General features: G+C 44.5%; 2 protein-coding genes across 5 annotated transcripts in view; one reads left to right on the top strand and one right to left on the bottom strand.

Moving 5' to 3' along the window:
• Nucleotides 1-11,047, bottom strand: part of arhgap22 (Rho GTPase activating protein 22) — a 30,204-nt gene that overhangs the window by 7,049 nt on the left and 12,108 nt on the right. Inside the window, exon 1 of one of the 4 annotated variants that reach the window (XM_064318412.1) lies at nt 7,725-8,363. The exons of the other annotated variants lie outside the window; for them this stretch is intronic. Coding sequence (XP_064174482.1) covers nt 7,725-7,776 — 52 coding nt within the window. The 5' untranslated portion in view covers nt 7,777-8,363. Of the gene's footprint in view, nt 1-7,724; nt 8,364-11,047 lie in introns of those variants that run through there. 4 annotated transcript variants of the gene reach the window in all.
• Nucleotides 1,338-11,047, top strand: part of wdfy4 (WDFY family member 4) — a 95,779-nt gene continuing 86,069 nt past the window's right edge. Inside the window, exon 1 of the mRNA XM_064318401.1 lies at nt 1,338-1,774. The gene's annotated coding sequence lies outside the window, so the exon portion shown is untranslated. The remainder of the gene's footprint in view (nt 1,775-11,047) is intronic.

The following is an 11,047-nucleotide window of genomic DNA, read 5'->3' as shown; positions in this document are numbered from 1 at the left end:
TTCCTCGAGCCAGACAGACCTCATTAGTCTTCCTGAATCAGTAATTACTGAGTGCAGAAGGCTGTTTGGGTTAGTCAGGCCTAATAACCGATTTCATTACACAATTAATTGGCGGCTTCATCAGAAAGAACAGCTCATGAAGAGTGGCATTACCCAGAGGAACCGCTGAGCTAGTGCTTAATTACCAATCTTTTCGTTAAAAAAAAAAAAAAAAGTACTGGCTCATTTTCTACACAAAGACCTCTAGATTAGGAAGGGAAAAGGTTGAGGTGGAGCTGACGTTTGAATAGACAGCGAGTGAATGATTAAACGGTCATTATGAGGAGCTGCTTCCTGGCCTTTTGCAGGTGAGAGAACAAAGTCAGGTCATAATGAGGACAATCACCGCTTCAGCGACAGCTGACCGGCAAATCCAGGAGCGAGACGCTGCTGGAGTCAAACGTGTTCGAGCCGCCCGAGGCCCAATTACTCCAGCGATCCATTAAACTGCAGAGCCGTTTGAAAGGAAGACCTTTTTGGCCAATTAAGACCGCCGGGCCACCGTCACTTCTCGAGCCCTGGCGGTTTTTATGTAACTGCCGAGGAGTAATGGCAAAAACATCGTTCTGATGAAAAGCCTGTTTTTGACAGCTCAAACGCTGAGAGGTAGAACAGATACTGTTCCTCTTTCCCTTTCTCACCAGGGAAGAGACATGTTAAACCGTATAAAGCACATAGTTTTGAACCCTGATCACACACACACACACACACTGAATCAGCATTCCAAATAACCACAGTGGACACAGTCCTAAACTATGAAATTTATCCCACATTCACTGTTATTACTTAACTGTCCAGTACATGTTTTCAGTCACTGAAAATTAAACCAGAAAAAGAAAGGAAGGAGAAAAAAGAGCACAGTGCATTTATTTTGAATCTAAACATACCAGCTGGGGTGGTGGTTGGAGTCACTGCAGGCCCTAACAATAGACTCAATCATTGTTGTGCACGGGCCTCAATAACCAAACACAGACGAGAAGAACATTATGAACTCAATATCTAACACTTATAGGAATACGGTTTATATACCCATGGTATCTTCATGGTTACTCTTTTTTAAATTTTATAATGGCTTCTGACTGTGTCAAACTTATGCAGAGAATGTATTGCAAACACTTATAGTATACATGTATAGCTGTGGTAGGCCTACTTTATTTGGCAGTAGTAGGTTTCTTGTTTTCTTTTCTGATACCTGTACGTAAAGTCTGCCAGCAAATATGCCCTGTTTGCTGTGGTCCAAGGTCAAGTGTCTCCTTTTTATCATGTGATGCGATGACGCAACTTTTAACTAGTTTTGGTGGTGAAATTTTAGGGTCAACCAACTAGCTAGTGAGGAAGACAGCAAAGAGTAGACATAGCTACAACTAACCGAATCAAAATTCCTTATAAACAATAACAATGGATCCCCGAAGTGAAAAGATTAACCAGTAGAAAAAAGGTAGCGAAGTTGCCAAATTTGGATTTCTTTTTTTAGAAGCCGTCGCCAACCCGGGTCAAAGCGTCTACCTGAAAGGATGTATCAATGAACTTCCTGCTCAACTCCTGTCGTTCAGGCCCCGTTTTAAACCTGAGCTCGCTCCTCAAACACCCGTCTCACGACTTTGAGAACTAATCTACCCGGGGAGCAGCCTTGGCCAGGAGACACTGAATGGCTTAGCCGGCGGGGAGCTGAACTTGAAGGAGAATGCTGACGACTTTGCACGCAAGGCTGATCGGATGCCTTAGTTTGAAATGAGTGAGTACACCCTGCTTTTAAATACTATCGGTGTTGGGTTTGCGATGGGCCGCCGTGCCAGCATGTCATAGTTTGGTTTGGGCCGCGCCGCCACCGTCTGTTGTGTTTTATATTTGAGGATAACTGTAATCCACAAGCACCGTTTTGAAAGTGATTTTGAAAAATTGCTTGCGATGGATAATAAATGGGTTGTAGGTCTACTGTTTATTATGATCTCCGCATCGTCTTGTTGTCATATATTTGGGATATTGACCTGTTGACCGGGCATCGCCTCATGTGGCATTTGAGAGTTTGAGGAGAGCGACATTGTGAAGACGGTAACAGGTGGACGTTATTGTTACGTCATTAGTAGCTAGCTAATATTGTTAAACTTTATGCCGCTGTGGTTGTAGTAATACGTATCACATAGCTAGTGAACTGGCGAACTCCTAGGCTAGCGATGAGTCATACATCTGTACATTTACAGCATAGGCATTTTATACATAGCCTAGCCTATTACATTGTAAATGGCCGTGCCAAACCATTCTTATCTTTGCTGTTTGGGTTGACGTGTTGTATTGTTTGGGCCTAAACGCGCCATGTGATAGGCCGTGTTGAGGGTTCCTGCCGAGCACTGTCCGGGCTGTGCGCTGTTCATGGTTCTGAAGTCTGCGGCACCTAGCCTACTTTCCCAATGGCCTAACTCCGCACAGTCCAAACACGTTGTCTAGGCTACTGTAAAATATCTAGGCCTAATGGCGCAGTATGTATGTGCGTGTCTCTGAGGGTGAGAGCGGGGCTGTCATAACTAGCTAATTCCCGGTGACTTTAATGATAGTGAAGTTTGAAAGTGAACTTTTGCAACTTACTGATGACTCAGGAACTCTTAAAATATTGGATGGATAATTTGGAGAGGGAAGCAGTTTTCTTTCCACAGTGCTTATGCAGCACAAGTCTTCTATTATATAAATTATAGTGGTCTGGAGGAAGAGGCTCAGCATACACTTAATATAAAAGCACCATTTGTCGAAAACACCACATTTAAGGATTTTATTCTGACCTCTCAACGTATCAGCATAAGATTGTAACAGATGAGCTACGTGTCCCACTTTCTCATTGGTAATATATTCTGCATGTTATATGGTATATGTTCCAATAAAATATAAAATTTTACAATTTTATAAATGTGTACACATTTAGCAGACACTTTTAGCAACTTGCTAGATAAAGTGTATTTAACATGGTTTGCTAACATCTCAAGAGCTTGAGATAGGCAGGCCTACAATCAGAAAACTGATACCATCAAGGTACATGCCTCAAAACCTTATAGTCTAAAGTTACAAAATGGTAAAGTGCCAATGCTTTATAAATTTATAAATGTCTGCAGATATATATATATATATATATATTGACATACATTTCTCTAAGGTTTGCATGCAGCATGAACAACAGGCCACGTCATAACTTCACAAGTTCAGTTTTTCCCAGAACCCCTGCGAAGCAGAAATTAATCTCAGCCAATGCTCTGAAAAAGATGAAGTAGTTTTAAGTGCTCGGTAGAAGTGGGGTAATTTGCACGCACTAGGAACCCGTGATGTAATGTAATTCTTCCACCACTAGATGGCAACCACCACTGGATTTTTCATTTCGGAACAGACCTATGAAAAAAAATCGGTCATTTTTCCTGGCTTGTATTCTCCCATTTCATTGTCTGTCCAATCAAGGTAATTTAAAAGCTAAATGCGTTCTACACTAAGTAATGCGCAACTCCGCGGTGTGATTGCAGTGCTGCCGATAGAAGGTTTCCATAGCAACATCGATTGTCTGACATCAAAGTGCCAGACTGATATTAATGTGCTTGGCTTCAAAATTTTCAGCTGCATCATCTGACCACAAAGTGAGTTGCCAGCAGTAAAAAAAAAAAAGAAAGTAACTGTTGACAACCGAATTTTCAACAGGCTTTTCAGACTTAAAAGGAAATAACTTATGAATAATAATTTTAAAAGAATGTACAGAAATAGGCTACAACACAGGTGTTAACCAAGTGGGATGGTAAAATAAAATAATTAAAAGAAAGTTTAGAGAGAGGTCAGTATTAAATGGTGTATTGAAAGAGCTCAGTTAACGACTGTTTCTGCTTAGCATTTGTATCCTCTGAGAATCCACTCCATAGTCTGGGGACCGGAGCAGAGGCAGCGGAATCACCCGTATTTTTAACGGCGTGTCAGGGACATACAGCTGACCCGAGTGCTCTTGGAGGCACACATGGAGTCAGTCATGCACTTGGGGAGCATAATCAGGCTCTATAAAATCTAATGTAAAACATGTGGCTGCTAGACCCGTACAGGTTTGTTCTGATTAAGGGTGACTGGTACAGTGGGCAGACGGTCAGTTACCCTCCCTTCTCTTTTCACTGTATCCAATGCGGAAACGGAGAGAGTGACAGTTGGAGAGGATCATAGCACAGAAAACACCATCCTGTGTGATACAATAGTATGCCAAAGTATACCTTAAGTGTACTATTTTATACTTCTGAATAATTGAAGCATAATGAAAGTTTATATCTAGTGTGCTTAGTATAGGCCTTAGTATATACTATTTTTCCATATGGGATGGCAGGTAATCAATGCAATGGGCACTTGTGGGGGGGGGGAGGGGGGTGGTGTATTTAGAGTCGGTCACACTGATTAGAGGATTCCCCTTTAAGAATAATGCAGAAACTGCACAGAGACGGACATTACCCACTGCAGGCCTCTACTCTAGTCACGGCAGGACGACAGGAAGTGAGTCACGGCAGGATGCCCTCCCTCTGGTAATGCCCCAGCGGCTCTGATATCCGCGCTCTTTAGGGAATGTGCTGCGGCTGCAGTAACGTCCTGCTGTTCTGGCAGAAAAACGCACAGCCCCAGTGCCACGGCTCTCCTCAGCGAGCTCTCTCTAATTCTCCTGTCCGCTCGGGCGAGTTTCCAGTGCGCTGCGTTACTTAGGACTAGGGGTGGGCATCGTTTAGTTTTGAATGATACCGGTGCTTAAACGATACTTTTAAAACGTTTCCGGTGCCTGAACCAGTACCGTCTTTTTAAAACAAAGAGCAAATGACATCATTCAAGAACTCCATGTCAATGCCCATAATTTTGGGCAGAACTGCGTAGGCTGTGTGTCCATTTAATTTTGCCAGGTGTAGCCTAGGCCTTGGTGTCTAAGAAAACATGCTGATTTACACAGACAGAATTACACTCCTAAGTGCTGGGAGTCCTTTCTACCTAATGCTGATGAGGGAGGGGGGTAAGGTGGAGGCTGAGGAATGCTTTACAGCTCAAGGTCTTCTGGGTGCTGACATGAAAAGCGGTCATCTCTAAAGATAATGACGCTGCACACAGGTGACAGACGGCAGGCTGCCATGCACAGTTTTGCACAGTTTTACACATTTATAGGCAAAACAATGTTTAAAGGAATACGGTTGCCTTAGGCGGCAGTGTGGTATAACGGGTAAAGAGCTGGTCTTGTAGCCTGAAGGTCACTGGTTTGATTCCCGGATAGGACACTGCTGTTGTTCTCTTGAGCAAGGTGCTGAACCTGCATTGCTTCAGTATATATCCGGCTGTCTAAATGGATGCAGTGTAAATGCTGTGTAAAAGTTGTGGAAGTCGCTCTGGATAAGAGCGTCTGCTAAATGCCTGTAATGTAACGTAGAATGTTTTTAATCTGAAGAATTCTACTAATGTATTTATTTCATTTTTTATGGGCACACATAATTGATCATAATGTACTGATGTACTTCCTCTACTTTGAGGCGAGCTGCAGATGGATTTTCCAGAAAGCCAATGTTCTCAAACATACCACAGAATCTACCATGAGGTATATTTGCACACACACACAGTCACAAACACAGTGCGGTTATGTAATCAGACTACCAAACTCAAGTAACTGTAATCAGCCTGTTTACGATGTTTAAAATAGCTTATAATATTACTAATATTCATTATTGCGATCATGATCATAACCATGATTATACTAATCGCAATATTGATAATCAACTATCCTTCTAGTCACTAACAAAGTGTTTTGAAGTTCAAACGCTGATTCTTGTTTGGACACACCTATTGTATACTGTATCGTGTAAAATTACACGATTCAACATGCCTTCAAAATATTTCTGTGAGGAGCTCACATAGTTGTTAAGGAATGCAGTGCGTGAGTTTCGACCGGCACCGAAGTTTCGCCTCTCCGTTCCAATTCACGTTACCTCCACATGTACACACGGGAGGTGGTTAAGGGGTCTGTGTTCTGCTGACTGGGTTACACTAGCTATTACCCTGAGTGTGGTGTCCTCATGCTTCTGCTACATTAGCATAACTGCTGAGCCTAGAGACGGAGCAAGCTGGTGAACTTCCTCCTTTTCCCTTTCATTTTAATTCATAAAAGTGGTCTAACCCTCCACGTGTGCTTTTGTTTGCCCGGATAGCTTTGCTCGCTGTGACATTCCGTAGCACTGAGAAGTGCCGGCTGCCATTTTGTGACACGAGGAAGAGAAATGACATTTCTCCCTCAGACGGGGTCAACGTCCACAGAGCCGGCCGTTAATCTCTGTCTTCACTGAGACGGCTTCTGTGTGAACTTTGGGAGGGGGGGGGTCTGTTTGATATCAGCTGCCGCTTGTTTGCAGTCAGAGGAGGACTTTTCGGTGTCTGCGGTACCTTAGGGGCGTGAAGGCCCCGCATTCTAGAACAGCAACAAACTTTGTTTTTACATTTCATAAATAAATTTAAGTAGACACCACTTTCCATGCAATGTGACATTTTAAGATCTTTAAAATAACAGGCTATGTTTACAAAGCAACCCAGTGTTGGTAATTGAATTGAGGACATGACTGTCTAACGACAGACATCTTTTTAAAATAAATGTGGCTGCTGGCCTTGTGTTTTACTAAGCCTGCAAAATGGCAACAAGAACTGACTGAAACAAATGGATGTCAGTAAAAAATAATACTGATTTTGAAGTTAAGACAAATGAATGGCCTCTTAAAATCCCAAAGTGTGATTAAAATCCCCTTCACATTGCCAGTGAAAATAAAGTCACTTTCTCTGACTTTCTCTCTCCTCTTGGAAAGTTCTGTAAAATGCCAGTGGCCCCCGTAGCTGAGGGGGAGGAGGTGTCTCTGGATGTTTATGCAGTAGATTGCAGTAATGCTCAGTGCCACTGATTTGGCGGAACAAGCGTGAACTTGCGTGTGCCGTGTGTTTCAACATTTACGATGCGCGGTATGTGTTTACATGTGCTGTAACCGCTTTGAAGATGGAGTGTGTGTGTGTGTGCGTGTGCGTGTGTGTGTGTGTGTGTGTGTGTGTGTAACTCCAGGTGCCCTCGCAGAAATAGCACAGCACACCTGGAAATGACATTACATTACATTACAGCTGTCAAGCGCCCTTTGAGCTGAACTTCACATAAGTTTACACACGCTCGACGCTGACATTTTTTCTAAGGAGTACACGTGCTCCTCGGTTGATAAAATTCGGAACACACTAATGCATCCTAATTAGTAGTACTCCAAAATTATTTTTTCAGTTAACGCACATCAATTTTTAGGAGCAATTGCTTCTAAAATGGGAGCACCGTAGAGCCCTATAATATGGGAAAAAATTAATATTGCCCTAATCTTGAATTTGTATTAAGAAACCCAGCGTAACTATTGTATCAATGATAATGTAAGTCAAAGAACAAATACATGAGCAAAGCCACTAAAACTTTAATATAGTTTCAGGTATTGTTCAGCCCCTTGATTTTCTAGAATTGAACGAACTTGTGGAAAAAAAATGACTACACTCCAAAATCAAGGATTTTCAACCAGGAGAAAAGGAACTTCATGATACAACTGCACCTCATTCTCCCCATCAGTTCCAATAGCTAACATTTTCAGTGCACACAAGCTGCTGAACCCATACTGAAATCCAGAAAGCAGAAGTGTCCATACCTGTGGGCTGCCCGGCTGGTTGCTTCTTCAGCTTGCAGCAGCGAAGCCCCATATCCCATGTCAGTGAGCCAATGAGAGGCTAGGTTTGAATTATCCACGCCATGCTAATTGCACATCCCAGACTGGGTTGTCTTGCAGGTAAATCCACATGTGGGTGTGTGTGCCAAGTGTGCCGGCTGCCAGGAGGATTACAAGGATCCCCTGGCACCATCACAGCTAGGAACCCCAAAAACAAGCCCCTTTCATCTGTTCCCCTGTTTGCTCCCTTCATTCAGACAGAAGCTGGGATTGTTCTCCAGCCTGCTCTGTAGGAACAGAGCTCTGGTTTGCCCTCACTCGCTCTCTCCCGACTGTCTGCCTGGGAGAGATGGGCTGTGCTGCTCACTCCTGCCAAACATGGCAAACATCACCGAACACAGGCAGACCAAGCTAATCAATCTCAGAGCTGGGGCCAAACACTGCAAGCATCCACAAACATGGGCAGAGCAAGCTAATCAATCACAAAGCCAGGGCCAAACATGGTAAACATCCTCGAACACGAGCAGACAAAGCTTATCAATTCCAGAACTGTGGCCAAACACTACAAACATTCCCAAATATGGGCAGGCCAAGCTAATCAATCACAGAGCTGGGGTCAAACACTGCAAACATCCCCAAACATGGGCAGACCAAGCTAATCAATCCCAGAGCTGTGGCCAAGCACTGCAAACATCTCCAAACACAGGCAGACCAAGCTAATCAATCTGAGAGCCCTGGGAATGGCCTCTGACTCCTCCCCCTTTTTCCTTCAGGCATGATGCACAGATCACGGCACGTCTCTGGATATCATCCCCTCTGCCATTAAAGTTCATTTGTCGTTAATTAAGCTTTCCCTCTCTTTGAATTAGTCATAGACCACAAGCTTGGGGGGTTGTGTGTGTTAAGCAGATTCTTTTGCTTGTAGCCGGAGGGCTACATCCAGGCCCTGAATGGAAACGGGCATCTCTGCAGACTGTACAACACAGAGAGCTGTGTGTCAGCAGCACACTGCAGTCAGTTCAGACTTGTTGCACACACACACACACGCACACACACACACACACACACTCTCTCTCTCTCTCACACACACACACTCTCTTTCTCGCATGCACACACACACACACACACACACACACACTCACTCATTTCTGTGCATTTCTTTCACAGGCCTGTTTTACTCAGCGCTGGAGTAAAAGGCTCTATTGTCAAACTGGCATTTCCTGCCAACGGAACAGATCAGAGCACACACACTGACACACCGACGGGGGGAAACAAGCGTTAGATCTTATCTGACAGTACAAGACTATGAGCAGCTTTTTTCTTGTTCAAAAATTGAATTAAAACTAAAACTTCAGCCAGGACCACTTTTGTGCTCTTAATTAGGTTTTAGCCCATGTTTTAAGGTAGTCATGACGATAAGTTTACCAAGCACACTGCACTATGTTGACGTAACACATGGTCACCCGACACACTGCATAAAGCTTCCTAACCAGATTCAGGGTACGTTTGGGTCGTACTTTAAAACACAGCCCAGCTGCATCTCTGCATACTGGTGTCTAGTATCAGCTATGGGGATGAAAATAATAAACAATACCAAAAAAGCATTATTAATAAAGTTAATTTATTGTACCAAAAAAGAAAAGCAGCTTAGTTGTGATGGGGGCCAGTGGGATATAGGAACATGTGGGGGTGTGTGTTGGGATACTGAGGTACAGGGAGGGGGGGGGTAATGTCAACAGTCGCTATGACAGGGGGGCTAGCACTGTGCGAGCCCAGATAAATGTGGGCTGTGATAGTTAATTAGCCTAAGTGGTGTAGCTCATTCTGGCCGGCAGCTGCCTCTGTCTCCTGATACACCCCGGCAGCGACGGCTCCCCCTGCCAGGAAACCAGACAGCAGAGAGCCCGCTTCGCCAAGGAGGTCCGGGAACAGGGGGAGCCCGCCAGCGCGGCAGATCATAACTCACCCCAGCAGAGCAGCCCTTCTCCCGTCTCCTGCTTAAGCCGCTCAGATGTACACAACGCAATTAACCGGTAGAGACTGGGGTCGGAGCCCAGAACAGCCCGTTTCACTGGGAGAGGCTGGGGTCGGAGCCCAGAACAGCCCGTTTCACTGGGAGAGGCTGGGGTCGGAGCCCAGAACAGCCCGTTTCACTGGGAGAGGCTGGGGTTGGAGCCCAGAACAGCCCTTTTCACTGGGAGAAGCTGGGATCAGAGCCCAGAACAGCCCTTTTCACTGGGAGAAGCTGGGATCAGAGCCCACATCAGCCCGTTTTACCGGGAGAAGTTGGGGTCGGAGCCCACATCAGCCCGTTTCACCTAGAAAGGCTGTGGTCAGAGCCCATATGAGCCTGTTTCACCATGAGAGGCTGGGATTGGAGCCCACATCAGCCTGCTTCAGCGGAAGAGGCTGGGGTCAGAGCCCACATCAGCCTATTTCGCCAGGAGGGGCTCAGCTCTAAGCCCACATCAGTTTCACCAGGAGGGGCTGGGGTCGGAGCCCACATCAGCCCATTTCAGGCGCATAGATGCACTGATTGAAACAGAAATATACGGCAAGAGGAAGTGTGTTCTATTGAATGCAGTGTTCAAAGACATAAAAACACCAGGTTCATCAATCCAAGTGGCTGGGAGTTGGTTTGCGGTCTTATTATTGTCTGAAGAACTGAGATGGAAAAAATCGAATAGCAACTCTCTGTTCAGGGACTGAATCGATCTGGCCTGCCTTTCTTTTAGCACTCAGTTTGCCAACCAGAGCCTTGAGGAAGCCTGGAGATTTAATCAATGATAAAAAAGAAACCAGAATTCATAAATCCAGAAAGAAAATGACCCATTTAACAATATTCAATAAACTAGCCTTTTTAACCATCAAATTTATTTAAATATATTTTGCTATTTTTTATTTCTCATAAATTAATATGGTAAAACAGTTCAATGCTGCTGGGAATTAGCCAGCTTTACTGAGCCTCTCTGAGTTTCTGAGTAACATTGAGTGAGAAAAGATGTCGGGAACCCAAAATTGCACTGAAAAAAGTCACGGCGTGAACCCTCACACCTGCTGGTCAGAGTGCAGAAACGGGCGGGTTCTCTCTGATGTGTGAGCCCACGCACCCACAACCTCACAGCTGAATGGGCCTTGCACTCGCGTGTCATATTTGCCTGTTATATATTTAAGAATTCACACCTAAGCTGGAAAATAAGTCCACAGGAAGAGTTCCCTAGCAAAGCAAATTGTGCACCACCTCCAGTGCAGACTTCCTCCTTAAAGCAAAGACCCAGAGAATATGTTTGTTTGGTCACACACAT

Source organism: Anguilla rostrata, chromosome 18 (genome assembly GCF_018555375.3).
Source record: "Anguilla rostrata isolate EN2019 chromosome 18, ASM1855537v3, whole genome shotgun sequence".
Classification (NCBI taxonomy): Eukaryota; Metazoa; Chordata; class Actinopteri; order Anguilliformes; family Anguillidae; genus Anguilla; species Anguilla rostrata.
This window is presented reverse-complemented; position numbering and strand designations above follow the sequence as displayed.